At 51.7% G+C, this 21,544-nt stretch overlaps 2 protein-coding genes across 5 annotated transcripts; both read right to left on the bottom strand.

Moving 5' to 3' along the window:
• Positions 1-19: 19 nt before the first annotated feature.
• LOC124094972 (inactive serine/threonine-protein kinase TEX14-like) lies at positions 20-8,358 on the bottom strand. Of its 4 annotated transcripts, XM_058580466.1 has the most exons (15): positions 6,290-8,358; positions 3,460-4,035; positions 3,229-3,383; positions 3,085-3,145; positions 2,884-3,008; positions 2,681-2,773; positions 1,895-2,230; positions 1,666-1,817; positions 1,393-1,586; positions 1,236-1,308; positions 1,074-1,150; positions 831-986; positions 540-696; positions 304-407; positions 20-213 (listed from the first exon to the last, which is right to left on the bottom strand). In XM_058580466.1, exons 2-14 carry the CDS (start codon positions 3,562-3,564, stop codon positions 340-342), a joined length of 1,752 nt encoding a protein of 583 aa, XP_058436449.1. In that variant the 5' UTR covers positions 3,565-4,035; positions 6,290-8,358; the 3' UTR covers positions 20-213; positions 304-339. The 4 variants fall into 4 exon arrangements, with proteins under 4 accessions (XP_058436449.1, XP_046303989.1, XP_058436450.1 ...); XM_046448033.2 differs by lacking the exon at positions 6,290-8,358 and having other exon boundaries at positions 3,460-6,212; XM_058580467.1 differs by lacking the exon at positions 6,290-8,358 and having other exon boundaries at positions 304-353; positions 3,460-6,212.
• A 132-nt stretch (positions 8,359-8,490) lies between these two features.
• Positions 8,491-18,065, bottom strand: Prodh2 (proline dehydrogenase 2). Its single transcript, XM_046448061.2, has 10 exons — positions 17,798-18,065; positions 17,528-17,724; positions 17,305-17,443; positions 17,135-17,221; positions 11,898-11,978; positions 11,665-11,820; positions 11,422-11,588; positions 10,770-10,880; positions 9,869-9,954; positions 8,491-8,720 (listed from the first exon to the last, which is right to left on the bottom strand). The coding sequence occupies exons 1-10, from the start codon at positions 17,969-17,971 to the stop codon at positions 8,536-8,538; spliced, it is 1,383 nt and encodes a 460-aa protein (XP_046304017.1). The 5' UTR covers positions 17,972-18,065; the 3' UTR covers positions 8,491-8,535.
• Positions 18,066-21,544: the final 3,479 nt, after the last annotated feature.

The following is a 21,544-nucleotide window of genomic DNA, read 5'->3' as shown; positions in this document are numbered from 1 at the left end:
TCGGCAAATGAAAAAGACATAGGGTTGGGGGTTGCTTTATCATTTTCTTGTCTCTACTGGAAGGCTGCAGGGGGGTGATATCCTCAGGGAGAGGACATTGGCGCCCTATTGGCGCCCTAGCAATCTGTGCCAGGGGTGAGGCTGAGGCTGGGCTTGTCTTCCAGTTGGCATCCACTCTGCAGCTCTGCCATGATCTCCTCCAGAAGGTCCATCCTGGGGAGCAGTGGGGCAGGGAGAGACCCATGGTCACCTCAGGGATGAGGGAGGAGGCAAGGGTCCCCCCACCGGGGCTCCATTTCTCACTGCTGCAGGCTGGAGGAGAGCCCTTCTGCGATCAGTTCAGTGCCAGGTGCCTGCAGGGGAAAAAGGCTTGAGCTGCCCCTGGGGGTCACGGAGCTCCAGCGGGCCTGGAAGAACGGAAGGCGCATGGTGGGTGGGCTCAGGGTCCTCCACTTTGCTTGCCCTCATGGCCTTCCCTGCCAGCAGCCTCCCAAGGTGTGGAAGCCTCCCTGTGGGTCACCAGGCAGGGGTGGGCTCACAGGGCCGGGGGTCCAGCGGGGCAACCCTGTGTGGGTGCTGCAGCAGCCCCTGCAGGGCTTGAATCTTGACTGAGAACTTCCTCTCAAACTGCTCCTCAGAGCTCTGGGTCCCCAGCAGGGAGGCCGATTCCTGGAAGCTGGAGGGCAGGGCAGGGCCCTGAGGGAAGCAGGTTGGTCAGGGGTAACAGGTTCAGAGTCCCTGGTGGGGAGGTTCACTGGTCAGAGGAGAGGGGGCCAGGGGGCTACTGGGCAGGGGGGATTGGGCTAGCAAGGGCTCTGGGGTGTCCGTACTATGGAGCTAGGTTCCAGACAGCAGTGCAGGCGGCCCCTGGCTCTGGGGCTAGGGCTGCAGCTGGGGCTGCTGCTGAGAGTCAAGCTGCTGCCGGAGTCCAAGGTTGCACTCCTCTGCACTCTGCTGTGGCCTGTGGCCTCAGGAGTCTCCAGGGCCTGCAGAGAACAATGGCACAGTGGGCATGGGTCACCCAGGTGCCCCACACCTGCCTTGGTCCCCCACCTCCATTCCCCGGCCCCTACCTGGGATGGGACGGGGCCTGGTGGCACAGGCCTGGGTCTGGTCTTGACTCTGGAAGCTACCTCATAGAACAGTTTCTCTAGGGAGACAGAGCAACTGGTTGTAACCGGGAGGCACAGATCCGCTACGCCCAGCACCACCACCACCCTTCCTTGCCCTCTAACCTGGTGGAGAACCCTGCAGTAGAGGGGACAGTGTGGTCCACTCCAATGTGGAACCAACCTCAGGGGATGAGTCCTGTGGAAAGGAGGCGTGTTATGGGGGACAAAAACCTGCCTGGGATTCCATGACTACCCCCAACCCCTGCTGACCTTCCTGTACCTGGGCCATGGCCTCCCGCAGCAGGTATCGAGTACTCTGCAAGCTGCCCCAGCGGTCAGCAGGCCCTAGGCCCAGCCCAGCCTGAACCAGGGCCTGGTAGGGGGCTGGCACCATGGGGTCCAGAGTTGGGCTCTCACCTGCCTCCAGCTTAGCCTTCACCTCAGGCCCCTCTCTCCCAGCCCAGGGCAGCTCTCCTATGAGGAAGTACAATCAGGGAACCCAACCAGGTGGGATGCCTCAATGGGCCAGGGTATAGGGTGGTCACTCACTGACCAGTGAAAACCTCCTGAGCCAGGATGCAGAAACTGTAGAGATCTGAGGTGGTGGCAGGCATGTCACCGTGGATCAGCTCAAGTGGCAGCCATGGGTACAGTTCAGGGGGTGGGGGCACCCCTTGGTTCCCCCAAGGGTAGCCCTGCTGCAGCCTGTGGAGCCCAAGGGGCCTGATGAGGCAGTGGCCACTGGGAGGCTCACAGGGCAGGCGGGTGGCGAAAGCACTCACCTGGGTCGCAGCCGGCATTGGTGCAGTGGGCGCCCATGCTCCAGGTTGCCCACCTTAGCCAGGCCTGGCCGCACCAGCTGCACGGCATGGGAGGTGAGTCCACCGTGGGCTCGCCAGCGGGCCTGCAGGAACAGCAGGGCCTCCAACACCTGCAGCAGCAGGTGGCCGGGCAGCAAGCCTGGCACGGTTTGGGGACCCTCCTCACTTGGTCTCTGTGAGTGCAGCACCACGTGCAGGGAGCCCAGCCACACGGGCTCAAACAGGAGGCACAGCCCCGACAGGTCCACAGAGGGGCTCAGTGCCATCAGCAGCAGCAGGTTGGGGTGGTGCAGGGTGCTAGGCAGGGAGGAGAGCGGGCCACTCACAAGCAGGCCCAACCTGCACAGGGTGGATTCTGTTCTTGAGCACACACCACCCACCCTGTGCCAGAGGCAGGCCACCTGCACCAGCCACCAGTTAGAGGAAAACCTGAGACCCAGGTCGCACAGCCCCGCGGTGGCAGAACCAGCACTGAGCCCATACTCCCCATCCATTTACCCCTCCCTATGCCCACCTCCTCTCCGAGGCCCACGGGACACAGCACAAAGAACTGGGCATCCACTTTCCAGTGGAAGGGGAATCACTCCAGCTCGAAGGCTCCATGCTGCGTTCCACCCAGAGGTGAAGACTAACCATGGCTATCGCCACACTGTCCTGTCGTGGGGTTATGGAGTGCTGAAGTCGGGAGGGCAGGTGGAGACTGGCGCAGGGAGCAGGCTGGGCAGCGGGGAGGCTGGGACAGGATACCTGCAGTGCTGAAGGTCAGCCAGCAGCACATCAGGGTGGGCTCCTGGGACCTTCAGCCGCCGCACAGCCACAGGGTGGCTCCTCCACAGGAGGCTAGAGAATGGGGAGCAGCAGAGGGCAGGTCTGAGACATGGGGGCAGGATTTCCTTGTGAGGGGGCCAGGGAGCAGGGGGCACTGCAAGAACACAAGAGGGGGCTCTCACTTGACCATGAGGGTATGGGAAGTGCTCTCGTAGGTGCGGTCAGGTTCGCCCTGGGCTGGTAGCAGCTCCTTGGGGTCCACCAGGGGTATGCCTGTGACCAGCCCCAGCAGCTGCAGGCTGCTCAGCTGGGGACGGGGAGCAAGGCCATGAGACACGAAGAAGACAAGGTTGGTCCACTCTCCCCCAATACCTCCCACTTACCTGGCCAAACCCCAAAGCTGGGATTTGAGGGGATCTCCTGATCTGCTCTGGCTTCAGTGTTCTGGAGTAAAGGGTGGGCTTAGGGTGAATCTGGAGTAACTGAGCACGATGGGTGGGTGAGCTCTCCAGGGTGCAGAACATTACCTGTCTGTCTGTACCAGCCACAGAGAGGACAGGGAGCCACACATGCTATTCCTGGAGCTGGCCTGCAGTTGACCCAGGGAAGTAGTAGGTGCCAGGTCAGCACCATGCAGTAGTGCTGACATATGGGCATGACACAGCTGCAACAGCTCCAGCATCTGGATGGGGACACGTGGGTGAGGCTGGGTACGGTGCTGGCCCTGACGTCCCACCTGCACCAACGCCACTGCTTACCTCCCAGCTTGGTTTGGCACCCCCCTGCTCAGCCCAGTCTCGTGGTGTGCGACCCTGCTGGTCATGCAGGCGCAGGTCACCCCCCGCCTGCAGCAGGTGCAGCATCACCAGGCCACAGCCTGAGAAGGCGCCCGCATGCACTGGTGTGCTGCCATCAAGAACAAGGGTGGGAATGGATTAGGAAAGGATGGAACAGGGGCAAAAAGTGGCAGGAAGATGGCCCTGGGGGATGGAGGCGTCACTGTGAACAAGGGAAGTGGTACCAGAATGGGAAGGGTTACTTTAGGATGCCATTGGGTCTTTGTGGGGCTGAGAGGAGGACCACTGTGAACGTGGGAAGCAGCAGGGATGAGAAAGGGCTACCCCAGAGGACCAGGGGATCACCAAGGGAGAGAAGAGGAGTCCTGGCTTTCAGGCTCAGCACCCTGGGAGTGTGGGGGCATCTTGGCCTGTCCACTCACTGGTTGGGGTTGGCGCCAAAGGCCAAGAGAAGCCGCACGGCAGAGCTGTGGCCCAACAGTGCTGAGAGGAAAAGCCCCGTCTGCCCAGCAGAGTTCTCACCATCCACCTGGACAACTGAGAGGCAGCAAGACTTAGGACTGCCCCTGCCATGCATTCCTGGGGCAGAGGTCCTAGGGCCATCAGGCAAACATTCTTGCCAATTCCCAGCCTCCACTGTCCCTCCTTGACTGGGTGACCCCTGACCCCGGGTTCCATCAGTGTCCCAGAACCCCCTCCACATACATGCACCAGCTGCTGAGGACTCAATCCTCAACAAGGTGCACCGGAAATCACCATTAGGTCCACAGAACAAGGGGCGACATCTGCCTGTCGTGCAGCATCCATATCTCTAGAGGTGTCAAGATCACAATGGGGCTGGGAGGAAGGAACCATCACGAAACCTTGTGCATTGTCCCACTGTCTGCGACAGGCAACCTTCACCCAGCCCTAACTCAGTATTGTATATACAGGTCCCATGTGTCCAGCCTTCAATCTTCAAGAAAAGCAAACTTTCTGGATTCTACGAGGAAATCTCTCATTAGAACACTGCACCTAAAGGCAACCTCTTATTCACTGCCACCTCAATGCTGTGCCTTCCCCCATGTCCTTCCCCATCATCACTTTGCGCAGATGCCACCTCCCATTCACTCACCCTCTGCTCCATGCTTTATATCTATGCCCCTCCCCATGAGTTCCTCTTTCTCCAGGTCCTGCGCCAAGGAGGGCCAATGCATAGTGTGCTTGTCCTTGTACCCCTGTGTCCTCGGCAGAAACAATCAATCATGCACTTGGTCCACCCCAGCCGGCTCTCTGCCTCAAAAACCCCTCAAATGTAGACCTTCCAGAACCTCTGAATACCACATTCACTGCATCATGTTTTACTCAAGCCCATCTTTTGCAATGGTCTTCTAAATGGTTTTTGCACTCATCATGCAACACAAAGGCATCTTCTTTAAATACAAATCATTTAAGAACTAGATAATCTTACACAAGTTGTTCCAAAACAATAAAAATTAAAAGGATGGTAAGGCTCACTTTCTGAGGCCAATCTGACCTGATGAGAGTTTCCAGAACCAGAAAAAACAATTATATTATCAGTTCTGCTTGTAATCATGTATGCAAAAACACTAAATAAAATAAAATTGCTTTATCTCTAGAAAGCAAGGATTATTCAACACAAGAATAGCTATCCATGAAATAAAATGCATTCATGGATTAAAGGACAAACATCACATACTTAAGTAGATAAAAAAGTACTTGATATAAGTTAATATCAACTTATAATTGAAGGAAGAGAACCTCAGAAAATAGACGGGACCTCCCTTACTTGATAAGAATTGTAAGCCAATAGCAAGCATGATAAAACAGAAATAGAGACTCAATCCCTTTAATATCAAGAACAAGGATAAAGAAGGGAAGGAAAAGGTGTGTGTGTGGGGGGGCGGACCAGAAACTGAAATGGAATAAATCAAATTCCATTCATGTACGATTCTGACAAAATGAACCCTCCTATTATGTATAACTATAATGCACTAATTAAAAGGAGGAAAAAAGAACAAGGAAAACTATGTCTGCCAACAACATGGTTTGGGAGTTCTGGCTAATACTCAAGAGAAGAAAAAGAAACTTAAGAGTTCAAATATTGAAGGGCAAAGACCAAACCTTAACCATTTTCAGCCAACAAATCATAAACATTAAAAAATTAAGAAAAATAAAGAATCAACAATTACAACAACTAAGCAAGTTCAGAAATAGGCCAGAACTTAACAAAAATCAATGAAAACAGAAATTGTAAATTTTTAATGCTCATTGTGATGTTAATTGCCTGCTTACAATTCCAATGGTTTTCCATCCCACTGAGAACAAAATCCAACAAAATTCACACACATTCTGAAGCCCTTTACTATCTGGACCTGAGTCCTCTACCAGAGCCCATGCACACACATGCCCAGTTTGCTTTGATTTCAGTGCCTTTGCATAGGCCATTCAGCTTCCAAGGGGGTCGGGGTCTGTCTGTTTGTCTGTCTCTCTCTTGCATGATTGGCTCCTATACCGCAGGATTAAAGTTTCACTCCATCTGAAAAGCCACTTGTCCGATGTGTCTCATCCTCATTCCTCTTATACCGCCACTATCAGATTTCATTCTCAATGATTCAGAAGTTAGATTCACCCTAAAATCCCCATCTCGGACTTCTGAGTCTGGCGCACAGTAGATGCTGGTGTATACAGCTGTTCACTGGCCAACTGAAGCTGTACATTCCACACCCACCCACCCCACCCCACGCCCCTTGGTCCTGTCCCGCAGGCCACCCAGGAGCCAGGTCCTCACCTCTCCGCAGGAGCCTGGCCAGACCCCAGCTTGGGCCGCCGGCCACCGCCAGACGATGCAGACGGCCCACCTGGGCATCTGGATCCCGCACGGAGCCCAGTTCCACTGGGAAGCGTGAGGGCAGCGAGGGCATCTGTGGGCTGTGGACTCAGTTCCTGGTTGGGGGTCAGCTAGGGGGTCTCGTGAGGGCAGAAGGAGGTAAAGGACCGCACCTCTGGGGGCAATAAAGCAATGCAATAAAGTCAGAACTGGCCCGGTGGGAAGGGGACTCGGGAGGGTTTGATAGGGGTGGAGGCGTGGTCCATAACAGAAGGTCAGCCTGAGGATCGAAGCCCGAGGGCAGCATAAGGGCTGGGAGAGGAGCTGGGGGCTGGGGAAGGGCGTGGCAAAGGTGACAGAGTCTGGAAGAGCGTCTGAGGGCTTAGGAGGCGGCTCTGGACGTTGCTGGTTGGAGGAAGAGGCCAGCGGTGGAGGAAGAGGCGGAGTGGTCTACCCGCCCCGGAGAGGGCCAGGTGGCGCCTGAGTGCGGCGGGAGGAGGAATCGGAAGAGTGGCCAAGCTGCGGCGGTCTGCAGCTTAGCTGCAGCGTCTGGGCTGGGGAGGGTCCCTGGAGGCCGATGGAAGGGACTAGTGAAGGGAGGGGGGCCGGGGCGGAGTCTGAGGCCTGGGGGAGGAGCCTGGGGCGGGATCTGAGGCCTGGGGGAGGGGCTGGGGGGAACTGAGGGACCTGAAGCTTGAAAAAGTTCTAGGCCTGGACCCCAATCCAGGTGGCTTGCACCTACCGTTGGGCCCTATAGTGGACATCACGTGACCACCACGTGACCGCAGCGCAAGATGGCTGTCTGGTTGGGCATCTAGGCCCACGTGCCCCAGCGGCTCCTGTTACTCCTGCGCAGAAGCTTCCCTCCCCGCAAAAGGGCCCTCACAGCCTTGTCTGCCTCAGGGCTTTCTTCTGAGCTCTGCATGTTCCCCCCTTCTCGCCTACACTGCAGAACTTTTGGGGGACAGCAGGCCCTTCCTGACCCTGTGTAGATTCCTTGGCTGTCTTGCCATGCTCCTCACAGACCTCCATGGATTCTTTAGCCTTTTCCCTGCACCCTATTTCTGAGGGAGACATAGAGCATCTCCCCTTGGACATCCGCTGGGACCATCACACACCCCATGACCCACAGTGGCCTCAGAATTCTCCCCAAACTGTTTTCTCCTGTATTCCCATCTCAGGGTTGGCCCCACTGTCCCCCTTTTCCAAGTCAGAGCCCTGGACTTCACCCTGGCCATCTCCCTTCCATTTGGCCCTCAGCCTCGTGTCCCATGACCTGTCTCCTCCTCCCCTCCCTGCCCTGCTCCAGCCTCTCTCAGGCTCCCAGCCTGATACCACTTTCTAGTCCACCCTCCACATGGCAGCCAGGGGGGTCTCCTACAGCCCAAACTGACCCTGTTTCTCTCCTATCTGAACCCCTTCTGATTCCCCAGTTCCCCTGGGACTGAGGCCAAGCTCTACAGTCACCTGTGAGCCAGTGTTGTCCCACCCCTCTATGCTTGCCTCCCCACCCCCCAATCCATGCCATACTTGTGTTTTTGCACATGTCCTTGCTTTGAATGCTCCTCTTAATCTTCATGATGATTCTTATGAATTTGGGGGGATGGTCTCTTGATCATCCTCAGCTTGGGTCAGGTGCCTCCTCTGGCTTCCCACAGCCGCCATGCTACCCCAACATAGCCCTGACCACTCTGGGTTATCACTGTCTGAAGTGGGTCTGTCTACACCTCCTGGCCCTGTGATGCAGGGCCCAGGATTGTCTTTGTCACTGTTATACCACCAGCCTTACTCACCTCAGAACCTAGCTCAAAAAGAGCCCAGTGTTTATTAACTGGGAAAGTGCTTTGTTCGTCCCTGGCCATGTGACCTTGGCCCAACCTTTCATCGTCAGTGCCTCAGCGTGCACTCTTCCTCCATGCTCCTCTTTTGGGCATTCACTGAGATGAACGAAGCTCCCATTTCAGTCACTGCCCAGGTTTATCCCAAGATGGGAGATATCAGAGTTGAGGGGGACGTTTCATTAGTGCTTGAACAATGTCCTTGGTATGCGCTGGGGCCATTTAAAGAATCTCTCTTAAGCCCCCATCTCCCTCGCCTGGGTTGGTTAAAATTGAGATGAACCCTTCCACAAAAAAGCAGCATCAGTGCAGGACAGCAGCCTGGGCAGTCGCTCAGAATCTTTATTGAACACACAACCCTCGGGGGTGCTAATGGAGTAGCCTTCTGCTTCTCCCCAGCAGCCTCTGCCACAGTTCTCGGCTGAGCAATGCCTGCTCCCTGCGGGCACCCTGCAGCACACTGCGGTTCTCCTGGGCCCTCCGAATCAGGTAGGGGATCACCTCCTCCAGGCAGCCATAGGGAATGGACTTATACACCATATATCCAGCCTGCCCTGGAGGGAGAGTGTTGGCAGGGGACAGGCTCAGACTTGGGGAGAGGCACCCAGGCCCCATCTTCAACAGAGATTTCCATTTTAAGAACATGGCAGACTTGAGTGAGTTGGACAAAATTTCCCACTGAGAAAAAAGTTTGATTCTGGAGTAAACATTTCAAAGAATCTTCTTAAGATTATTAAAATGCTGCCAAGAGCTGGGCACCTTGGCTTACGCCTGTAATCCCCAGTGGAGTATCAGACAGGTGGATCAAAAGTTCAAAGCCAGCCTTAGCAACTTAGCCAGGCCCTAAGCAACTTGAAATTTAAAAACAAATAAATAAAAATAGCTAGGGATGTGGCTCAGCAACCCCTTGATTCAATCTCCAGTACCAAGTAATAATAATAATAATTCTGCCAAGACAGCAAGGAATTTACTAATTCAGAATTAAAAGAAAATGAGATCTGAGAAAGAAGGACGTACAGGAAGCTACGTATGCTTTGCATGCAAACTAGAGCTCCTATTTGATGATTTCATTGATGTCAGGGTACAGTTGAGCTGTGAGCCTCACTAGAGGAAGAATTATAGGAAAAATTTTCCAAAGCTAAGTTGCAAAACAGAGAAAGTTATACCCTTAGAACAAAAATCAAGGAGAAGTAAATTCTTCCACTTTCCCCCACTCCCAAGAAATGAAATGGCCATAAGTAGAACAGGAAAGAAAACAGAAAGATCCATCTCTTGAGAGGTCACGGCCATGGGTTAGTTCCCTCTCATATTTGCAGCCCAAATTTGCATCCCTGGATAGCTCAAGAAACCTCAAGCTGTGATTTAGGGTACAATGGTTTTGTATCCCTGAACATCTAGCAGAAGGAAACATAAATCTTCTGGCCTCAGGTCCTGGGGAGAAGCACAGTCAAGATCACAAAGCAGACAGGAATTGTGGCCCCATGATCAAGAACCAGAAGAGAGCAGGGACCCAGCCCTGCAAGGCCCACAGATATTGGGACAACTCATCTACCTGGAAGGAGCTGGAGGATGGAACTCTGTGGGCTCTGGATGGGAACACGGCCAGGATGGGTTGGGAATAGCAGAAAGGATCTGGCTGGGAGGAAATGAGGCATGCAGCAGGTAGCTCCAGGTATGAATGGGAGATGGGCCCTTCACATACCCAGTGCTAGGGACACGTGGTCACACATGCCCAGAAGTTGTCCAAAACAGACAGGTCCATCCAGAGGAATGCCCAGCTCCCACATGCTACAGAAAAGACCACATCATCCATCAAGAAAGATAATGACTGAATCTGGAGCAGCAAGTCAGCCACTGCACATCCATAGGTTGCTCTGGTAATTCAATATTGAAGTACTGTTGGCCTGCTATATCTACGGATTCTGCATTCCTCAGATTCAACCAACCAAGGATGAAAAATGTTATTTTAAAATTGTGCCTGCACCAAACGCATACATTTTCCTTGCAATTATTCACTAAACAGTACAGTGTAACAACTATTTACATAGCATTTATGTTCTATTAGATATTATAAGTACTCTAGAGATTATTTAAAGTATATGAGGGGCTGGGCTATAGCTCAGTGGTTGAGCATTTGCCCAGCATGTGTGAGGCACTGGGTACGATCCTCAGCACCACATACAAATAAATACAGTCAAGTTATTGTGTCCACTAACAACTATTTTTTTTAAAGTACATGAGAAGATGTCCATGCAAATACTATGCCATTTTAGACAAGGGACTTGAGTGTCCCAAGGATTTTGCCCGAGGGGGTGGTTCCTGAAACCAATCATCTGTGGATAATGAAGAATAATTGTACTTCCAAACTCAATGATAAATAACTATATGAGTCTCCTAAAGAACTCCCAATGAGTCCTGGTCACTTCCTGGAACTATCAGACTTCCCCACGCCCCAGTAAATAAGGGACAATTCCTTGTCTATCCAGGGCTTAAATATTTTTATATCCTCTCTAAAGCACTGTAACCCCATCGCCCTCTGCCCATCCCTCTGAAGGAAGGGGGCCCTCCTGTGGGCACCTGTTTCCCACTCCCCCACCTCATACCGCTTAGTTGCCTGGCGAACAGATTCTTCATTGTGGGAAGCCACCATGAGGTGGCACATGGGGCCATGGTGGGACACGAGGCTCAGCATCAACTCCAGACAGCGGCTGTAACTGAAGGGAGATGCCCCATTCGGTTCACCTGGTGGGCGAGGGTCAGGCCCCAGGACTGGGGTAGGGTCTCTGGAGTCCATAAGTCTCCTCATCCCACCTGCCCCAGCTCCAAGGGACATCCCTTCTCTGAGCCATTTCCTCCTTTTGTGGCCATGTGAGTTCACTGACAGGGCTGCTGTGAGGGTATGTGTGACAGTCTCTGACACAATGGCAGACTCACAACCAGGGGAAACGCTGCCAGCATGGGATGCCAGCACCTAAGGGTGGTCCCTGCACCACTGTCCACAGAACATGATTGGCAACAACCCACAGGGAACTGGCTGTATGAACTAGGGCACATTGACGAGCACGGGGTGATGGTTGGGGACAAAGGGAGGAGCAGAGAGCCCAAGGAGGAGGTGACCATTCAGGTGAGCAGTGTCCTGGACCAGGGAGGGTAAGTCACGCGTAGGCAGATACAGGATGCTGGCTGGCAGTGAACTCTGATGAATTCAAGGTCACGAATTATTATTGCTCCCAAGACTGCCTGGCCCAGCCCTACCTCCGACTGGTGGCCTCATAGTCAGGCTGAGTGGGGTCTTCTGTCCCCTGGAGCTGGGACACTTTTCTCTCCTTTTCCAGATAGGCACCTCGGACCAACTTCACTCCAAAGGCCAGGCCTGCCCGGTGTGCCGCCTCCGCATCACGCCGCAGCCGTTCATGTGTATCCTACAGGGCACATGGCGGGTGGAGGTGGGGCAGGTGCTGGGCCCCCACCCACGGACCTCCAGAAGGCATCACCCACCTTCAGATAGGCCTGGTACGTGTTCCACACCCAGGGCCCACCTTCCCGGGGGCTGTTCCAGCGCACAGCCAGGGCAGCGACCAGCAGAGAGAGCGCGGGGTTGATGAAGGTGTACTCCGCGTCCACCAGGAGCCCCACCTGCTGGTCCCGGGCATACTGAGGGGAACAGAGACCCTGGTGAGGATCCCAGGGATGTCCCACAGGGGCACAGAGAAGACTGCAGCTGGCATTACCTGTGCCACCCGGTTCAAGCGGCTCAGGGAGGCCTGGAGATGCTGGTTCTGCTCAGTGTTGAGGCAGGATACCTGGAGGTTCTGGGAGGGCAGCAGGGGAGCAGAGAGGGGCTCAGGATTCTGGATGCTTCCAGGGCCTGTGTCTCCTCTCCCCCATCATCAAGAAGGGGAAAAAATTTAGAAATTGTAAGAAGTAGAAAAAAATAACCATATCCAATAGACACCATTTATTGGGATAGATGTAATGCAAAGGTTAGGAGATCACACTCTGGGTTTGAATCCTGGCTCTACCACTTAGTGTGTAATTTTGTGTGTGGGGGGTGTGCTGGGGATTGAACCCAGGGCCTTGTGCATGCGAGGCAAGCACTCTACCAACTGAGCTATATCCCCAGCCCTACTGTGAGATCTTGAGCAAGTCGTATAACCTCTTTGGGCCTCAATTCCTTCCTCTGAAAACTGAAGATGATAATAGTTCCTTCCTGCTGGGGTTGTTGTGTGCAGAAGATGGGTCAATATGTGAAATGCTCCTGGATGTCATCAGGACAAGACAGTGTCACACATAATAAGCACACACTGTCATTACTGGAATGAGTAGAAGACTTTATATATGATCAGACTTAATCTTCACAATGATCCTAACAGACAGATATTAATGTTATTCAAGTTCCAATTTCCCGTGAGGAGATTGAAGCTTGCAGAGGTGCAGAGACCCAGGATGGCATGGAAGGTGCTGAGCCCAGCGGCCAGCTCACAGAGACTGCCATGCTACATCACAGTGGTCTCTTGGGACCTCATTTCCTCATCCAATGCCAAGGGCCCCACTGTAGCCTCAAAGGCTTCTCCTGGTCTGGTCCTTTGTGATTTCTCTGCTCCCACATTCCTCCTTGCTCTGTCCTCTACACTGGCCTCCCAGTCACCCTTTGAATGTGCCAGCTACCTTCCCCCCTGAGGGTCCTTGTTCTTGTTACCCAGATGATGTCCACTTGCCTGGCTTCCTCCTCTCCCTCTCCCTCATCTTTGTTAGTTTGCTGTTCTCTCCAGGACCTGCCTTTCCTGTTCCTCTGCCTCATTTTCCCCGCAATGCTCATTTATACTTGTCACATTCTGACTTGGGTTTTAATGATTGAGGGTCTCCTGTCCCTGGCTAGCAAGTAAGTGACACCAGGGCAGGAACTTAGTTGTCTTGGTCACTGTGTTAGTCAGTTTCCGTCCCTGTGACAAAATACCCGAGGTAAACACCTTAAAAGGAGGCAAGGTCTATTTTGGCTCACAGTTTCAGAGGTTTTGGTTCATGGCCACTTGGCCCGAGGGGCCCGTGGCAAGGCAGTACATGAAGGTGGGGACTGCATAGAGGAGGAAACCGCTCATCTCGTGCAGCCAGAAAGCAAATAGAGAGACAGGAGGGTCCAGGTGCCCCAGTATAACCCTCAAGGGCACACGTACCCCAGATTAAATGTGTTAGGAACAAATGCATTTGTAACATGGTAGCAATAATTGTCCCAAACTCGCAGTCTTTTTATGGGGACTCAAAAGGGTAAATGGGAACTGTTGGGGTGTCAAGGGACTCTAGCTGAGTTCAAAGAAATTGTGAAGGTAAAGAATGAGGCCCAGGTGGGACTGAATCCCTTATTATATCCACGGAGTCCCCCGGGACAACATAGCCTGAGGCTGCTGACCGACCCTCACCTGGGGACACGTTGTTCTAGACACTTCGATCTTCCCATCCTGGCAGAGAGGGTTCTTTAGGAAGAAGGAAGAGCTGGGGGCACCTGCCCAGTCGCCTCTTCCGCATCAGAGAACTGCCCCTCTCCCAGCCTGGAGCTTGGTCTCAGGGGTTTTGGAGAGTTAGCAGCTTCCAGGGCTTCCTCTCCATAACACCCCTCCTCACAGGGCCAGACTCCATGCAGTCCGCCATTCCAGGCACTGGCCAGGTGTTTAACTCGTTTGCAGTCCTCTGAGGGAGGGACTATCATCGTCCCCATTTTGTGGATGGATAAACTGAGGCACTGAGAGGCAAAGTCACTTGTCCAAAGTCACACAGCTAGTCGGGGCACACTTGGGATCTGAACCTCAGCCTCCTCCAAAGCCTGGGTTCCTAAGATCATTGTCTAAACTCATGGCAGAAAATATACTTGAACGTATGTGAAGCCGGACAGTATGCGGCATAGTGTGAGTGATAAATAAGTTCTCCACTATTCATTTGTTTGATGTGTATTAATCATATCTTGTCTAGGTGCCAGGGGATGAGGAAATGGCAGTGACAGTGGATATGGAGACTTAGGCAGGGGAATGGAGTCGAGATGGGGGAGGAGAGGAACAGGAAGGAGGGACAGGTTTGTGGAGACACCGAGGCCAGTGTGAGATCCATGTTCCAGGGGAGGAATCCATGAGGCTAGGGGGAAGGGCTGGGGCTGAGACAGAAAGATGGGCATCACTAGTGCAGAGTAGGGAAACTGAGGCTGCTGTGGTGGGGGAGAGGTGGGGCCAGAACCTAAGCCTGGGGAACCTTCATATTTAAGAAACAGGCAGAGCCAGGCATGGTGGCACACACCTGTGATCCCAGCAGCTCAGGAGGCTGAGGCAGGAGGATTGTGAGTTCAGGGCCAATATCAGCAAAAGTGAGGCACTAAGCAACTCGGTGAGACCCTGTCTCTAAGTAAAATACAAAGTAGGGCTGGGGATGTGGCTCAGTGGTTCAATCCCTGGTACCAAAAAAAGAAAAAAAGAAAGAAATACATCACAAAATAAGATGGCTTGAAGGTGGATAGAGGGATAGATATGAATTAAAGGAAGTATAGTGGACTCTTCAGATTGGTGGGTTCTGTTTCCATGGATTCAACCAATAGCAAGTAAAAATAATGAGAAAAATTACATCTGTACTGATCATGTAAGAGTTTTTTCCTGCCATGATTCCCTAGACAAGATAGTATATTTACATTTGCATTAAGTATTATAAGTAAGCCAGAGATGATTCAATGTGTACAGGGGATGTGCATAGGTTATATGCAAATACTATGCCATTTTATGTAGAGACTTGAGCATCTTAGGATTTTGGCACCCTAGTTGGTCTTGGAACCTGTCCTCCATACGTACTAAGAGATGACTATACAGTTAAAGGTGGTAGGTATAAACAGCTGTTATATTTTTTATTATTTTTCCTGTTCTATGTTTGAAAATATTCATGATAAAATATTGGGGGAAGCCAGGCGCAGTGTCTCATGCCTATGTAATCCCAGCGGCTCGGGAGGCTGAGGCAGGAGGATCATGAGTTCAAAGCCAACCTCAGCAACTTAGTGAGAACCTGTCTCTAAATAAAATATTAAAAAGGGCTAGGGATGCGGCTCAGTGGTTGAGTGCCCCTGAGTTTAATCCTGTGTGTGTGTGTGTGTGTGTGTGTATTGGAAGTATCACCCAAAATACTCTTTCTGGAAACAAATCACCATAATAAAAAGATACATGCTACCCAAGATGGAGTGGCTGGCCACCGTGAGGAGGGGAGACACAGGATATGGATACAAAGAGGAATAAGGAACAGCCAGTGCCCATTGGTTCAGCTGTGTTGACTGATAAAATATTGATACACTGTCATCTGGGGAGAAAGAGCTGCTGTTCAGCCCTCCTTTGGGAGCACTCAGCCCCTGAGCTCCTCCCTGAGAACCCTGGAGGACTCATATGCCATCCATGTTCACCAGGTGCCAGGGCTGCAGCCACATTCATCCTGATCGTTCTAAGCCTAGGAAGAAGTGGCAGTTAAATATGGTGCAGCCTTTGCCACTTACACATGTGGACCGACTCTGATAAATGAGCCACCGTGTGAACCTCATGGAGTGTGCTTCCACACACCTAGAGCTCAGTCATCAGCTGTGGCCTCTTTTTTTGGGGGGGGGCACCATAGGTTGAACTCAGGAGCACTCGACCACTGAACCACATCCCCAGCCCTATTTTGCATGTTTATTTAGAGACAGTCTCACTGTGTTGCTTAGTGCCTTGCTTTTGCTGAGGCTGGCTTTGAACTCGCGATCCTCTTGCCTCAGCCTCCTGGGATTATAAACGTGCAACAGCAAGCAGTGGCCTCTCAATGCAAGAGATTTGGCAAACACGAGATCCATGAAGCTGCTGCCTGCATAACACAGTGCACTGCTGCACTGTCAACCAGTTTTTAGGAGAACATTTAAAACAATCATAACAGCGAGTGCCGTGGTTCACGCCTGTCATCCCAGCAACTTGGGGAGCTGAGGTAACTTGGTAACTTAGAGAGACTCTGTATCAAAATAAAAAATTTTAAAAGGGGCTGGGGATGTGGCTCAAGTGGTAACACGCTCGCCTGGCATGCACAAGGTGCTGGGTTCGATCCTCAGCACCACATAAAAATAAAAAATAAAGATGTTGTGTCCACCGAAAACTAAAAAAATAAATATTAAAAAATTCTCTCTCTCTCTCTTCAAAAAAAATTAAAAAGGAAAGAGATAAAAAGTCTGGGGATGTAGCTCAATTGGTAGAGTGACCGTGGGTTCAACACCTAGTACCACAACAAATAAAATAAAACAATGGTAGAAAGGATAATAGAGAGAATACATAAAACAGTGACATAATTGTTATCATTATCAAATAGGTACTGTATATGGTTGCATGTGCTGTACTTTTATTTTTACTTATTTATTTTTTGTGGTATTGGGGATTGAACCCAGGATTTCAACCATGTTAGACAAGTGCTCTAGACTGAGCCACATCCCCAGCCCTTAATATATATATGATAGATACAATACTTTTATTTATTTATTTATTTTATGCAGTGCTGAGGATCTAATGTAGTATCTCACACATGCTAGGCAAGGGCACCAGCTTTCCCCCCAGCCCTTTTTATTTTGAGTCAGGTCTCCCTAAGTTGCTGAGGCTTGCCTCAAACTTGTGATCCTCTTGCCTCAGCCTCCTAAGTCACTGGGATCACAGGTGTGTGCCATTGCACCCAGGTGTACTATACTTGTCTCCGACTGGTAGCACAGTAGGTTTGTTTCCACCAACATTACCACCAATACATAAGTCATGGCATCGTGATATGACGTCACAAGAACTATGATCTCACTAGGCAATAACAGAAAATATTCAGACGCGTTATAATCTTATGGGATCACATCACCTGTGCATCATTCTGCAGCTAAACTCGCCGTTTCTCTCTAGCCTGCTATGTCTAGTCCGGGGGACTCTGCTCCCGGGCACTGCCCCCCTGAAGTCCTTACCTGTCCAGAGTCCATGGCTTCTGCCAACCTCTCCGGGCTCAGCTCTGAGGAGACCCCTGGCTTTGTGATCCATGAGGTCAGGTCCTTCTGAAATGGGGTGGCAGGTGGGGGGGTGAGGGGACGTGGTGGGCAGCCCCTCCGCCACCCCCATAATCTTACTTGTCCCTTACACAAAGCCGAGTGCTGGCCAGCGCCGTCACCTTCAGCTGCATGAGGGTCTTCCCAGCCAGGTCGGGGCTCTCCGGGAGGCCTCGTGACAGGTCCACACACCGCAGCATGGCATCCAGGTTGCCCTCATACCAGGCCTCACTGCCCGGCCAGCAGAGGACAGGGTCCGGCGGTCAGCCTTCTCCTGCCGTCGCCCCAGCCTCCCTGGCCCTGGCCCCTACTCACCCCGTCTGGGCAGCCGAGTCTGGCTCCTCCTCAGTGGGCACCGCCAGCAGGGGCCGGAGGCCCAGGGCCTGGAGCTGCCGGACACAGCCCTCCACCTCCTCTTGGGTCTCTCCAGCCACAAACTGCCCGTAGACAGATGCCCGGAGAAGGGCACCCGAGAGCCGCGAGCCCAGGAGTCGCTGAGACCAGGCCTGGAGCTGGGTGACAGGGAACAAGGGCTCAGAGCCAGTCCTGGGAGCTTCCAGGCCCATGCTGAGGGTCACAGCTCACCGCCAGCCCGTGGGTGACCAAAGGGGGCCAGGCACACAGCCGTAGCACCAGCAGAGCCCGAGCCAGCTCCCCTGTGCCCTTGAGGTGGAAGGCCTCGCCATCGAAATTCAGGGGCTGCCAGTCCCCAGAGGGGGGCCCAGCCTGCGAGTAGAGCACTCGATGGGTCCGGAGCATCCTGAGTCCCTTGCCACTCCACGCCAGGGAAAGGGGCTTTGATGGTGGCAGATACACTGACTGCCCCTTGCCCAGCCAGGGGGCAGTGACTGATTAACTGGGAAAATCTTTAAGATTGAAAGCTCTTTGGGGGCAGTTAATTATTAACCAATGGGGACAGAGTTCGGAGTAACAGTAACAGGAAAGGAAACCCCCAGTTACAGCCCCCCGGCCACCTTCAGTGTCATAGTGCACTCTTGCGAGATGTGCACCACATGCCTGGGGCTGTTGGGTGGACACACGGTCTGGGAAGCAGGAACTCTGGATTCAAGGCAGTTTGGCTTTTCCATCTTGGGAAAGTCACCTAAGCTCTCTTGTTGCAATTGTTTCATATTTTAATGAGAAGCAGTGTAGTGTTATTGAATAAAATTTAAAATACACATAATCTATAACCCAACTGTTCCATGCTAAGTATATATCCTACAGAACTTGAAAATTGGCATCAGGAAAAATGTACAAAAATGTTTATAATGGCCCCAGATTGGAACCACCCAAGTTTTTATCAAAGAAGAATAAATAAATACATTGCAACTTAGTCATGCAAGGGAATACTATATAGCAAATAAAAAGAACAAGCTGCTGATGTATACAACCACATGGTCAAATTTCACAAACACGATGTTAAGTAACAGAAGTCAGCCATCTCTCTGACTTTTGTGTTAATCATTTCCTTGTTTTTCTTACTCTTTTGCCTGACCACCCGTGTGTGCCTCTAAAACATTATTATAGTTTTACTTTCCCTGCTTTCAAATCTTAAAGATTTGCCCAGTTAATCAGTCACTGCCCCCTGGCTGGGCAAGGGGCAGTCAGCGTGCATCTGCCACCATCAAAGCCCCTTTCCCTGGTGTGGAGTGGTATGATGCTCTGCCGTCGGGTGCTCTACTTGCAGGCTGGGCCCTCCTCTGGGGGCTGGCAGCCCCTGAACTTCGATGGAGAAGTCTTTCAACTCAAGGGCACAGAGGAGCTGGCGTGGGCTCTGCTGGTACTATAGCATGTGTGAGGCACTGGGTTCAATCCTCAGCACCACGTAAAAATAAATAAAATAAATGTGTCCATCTACAACCAAAAATTTTAAAAAAATTAAAATTAAAAATTAATTTGCCATAGTATCAGTCTCCCAGAGTTGTTTTGAGAATCCAGTTAATGGACATACATAATTAATGGTGCATAACGTGTTCTGTAAATGCTGGCTGTAATCATAAAGGGCTGTGTATGCACAATCTCATTGACATCTGTCTTTCTGAGGAGGCATGTGTCATAATCACCTCTGTGTTTGGGGATCCCCAAGACCACCTCGGGTTCAGTGATTCTCTATAAGGTCTCATAGAATTCAGAGAGGCCAGAATACTCAACATACGTTTCTAAAGAATGAGTATGTTCTCCTATGTACCCACAATGTGAGTCTCACATATAAGAAAATATCAATAATTCCTTAGCACCTGATATCTTACCCATGGTAAAAATGTCCCCAATTGCCTCTAAAATGGCTGTTTAAAATTAACTAATTAGCCAGGCGTGGTGGTACATGTCTGTAATCCCAGCTGCTCAGGAGGCTGAGGCAGGAGGATCACAAGTTCAAAGCCAGCCTCAGCCGCTTAGCGAGACCTTAAGCAACTTAGTAAGACCCTGTGTCTAAAATAAAATATATTTTAAAAAGGGCTGGGAATGTGCCTTGATAGTAAAGTGCCCTGGATTCAATCCCTGGTACCAAAATATAAATAAATGAAGAAATTAAATAATTTATTATTTTGTGCTGGGGATTGAACCCAGGGCTTTGAGCATGCCAGGCAGGTGCCCTACCACTCAGCTATGCCCTCAGCCTTTGTGATCCTTTTTTTTTTTTTTAAACTAGTCAATTCAGGTTCATGTTTTGCATTTGGTTATGTTTCTTTAGTTTATCTTTGCAGGGGGGTTGGGGTGGAGTTCAGTTTTCCTGACATTTAAAAAAATAATATTTGCTTTTTAAAAGCTCCCATGCAAGTTGTAGAATGCCCCACATATTGGATTTACCTGATTATGTCCTTATGACATCATGTAATGTGTCCCCTCATCCTCTATAATGCCTGTAAGCCAGTTTTGGTCTACAGCCATAATTTGCTAAGCCGGTTTTCACTGGTGACCACTAGGTTGCCTCTGGGGTCCTCGTGCCAGACCTCTTAACGACCAGGTTATTAAATGGCCCTCCAGGCCAGCCTTCCAAGGCCTCTGCTGGCACCAACTCAACAGGAGAGAGAGACGGCGCGAACCACTGGTTCAAAGCCCCCATCGTACTCTCACTGGAGGGCTGGGCATCTTCGGAAGGGATTAGGGAGACACAGGGAGAGGAGAGAAGCCAGAAGCAAAAGAGTCTCCTGCGCTGGATTGTGGGGGACCTTAAAGATTCATTATGAAGTGTTGACTTTACCTTGATGAGGCCGGGGAGCCATGGAGGATTCTGGGCAGGAAGTCTCGGATTTAGGCATTAGGAAGATTACCCCTGGCTACCAAGAATAGAGTGGATCAGAGAGACAGACGAGATGGAGGCTGGCAGCACAGGAGGAAGGTGAAGCAGATCAGAATGGGCCAGTGTGGGGCTGGCCCAGGAAGGTGCTGAGAGGGCGAGTACTTAGGAGGCAACGTGGGTGGGAGGTAACCTAAAATTCCTCATGGGAACCCCAAGTCCCAAGGCAACGGGGATGGAGACTTTGGTCTAGTGTGGCATCTAAGGGACACTGTCCCCTCATCTGAAGACATTCCCATGGGAGCCCCACGTTCTAGGGAATCAAGCACAGAGGCTCTGGCCAAATATGAGAATCGGACTCCTGCTTCTGACCCCCCATTTCCTCTTGCAATCTCTAAACTACCTTCCCTCCCTCCCTCCCTCCCTCCCTCCCTCCCTGTCATTCTTATTTGTTCCTAAGAGGCTGCAGCCCCCAATTATGGGCAGCACATAATAGCGCTGAGAAATGAAGTAGTGTTATGGTGTGGATGCGAGGTGTCCCCCTAAAGTTCCTGTTGGTCCAGGAATGTTCAGAGGTGAGGTGGTTCCATTTTGAGAGCAGAACCTAGTCAGACCCTCCTCATTTGAATAGACTGGGCAGTACCTCTGGGCAGGTGGGGCATGGCTGAAGGGGGCGGGTCACCAGAAGCTACTCTGGAAGGGTACAATTTCCCTACGGCCTCTTCCTCCCTCTCTCTGTTTCCCGACCCCACCGGGAGCTGGCATGAGTGGCTGGGAAAGGCCACTCATGCCCTTTCCCATCATGCGCTGCCTCACCTTGGGCCCAGAGCAATGGAGTCCGTCATCTATGGACTGAAACCTCAGAAACTTAGAGCCCTAAATAAACTTTTCCTCCTCTAAGTTGTTCTTCTCAGTCTTTTGGTCACAGAGACCCAAAGCTGACTCAAACAGAAATCAGCACTGGGGAGTGGGGTGGTGCTGTCACTAACCTCTGACCATGTGGTTCAGAAGTTTTTGGAGCCAGTCTGTGGGACTTTTAAACCTTGGGAGATGCAAGCTGGAAAACTTTTAGAATGTTGCAAGTGGAGCTTAAT

Source organism: Marmota monax, unplaced genomic scaffold, assembly GCF_021218885.2.
Source record: "Marmota monax isolate L192 unplaced genomic scaffold, Marmota_monax_Labrador192_F-V1.1 WCK01_AAM20220418_F8-fsc00101, whole genome shotgun sequence".
Lineage (NCBI taxonomy): Eukaryota > Metazoa > Chordata > Mammalia > Rodentia > Sciuridae > Marmota > Marmota monax.
Note: the sequence above shows the minus strand (reverse complement) of the source record. Positions and strands in the feature narration are given on the sequence as shown.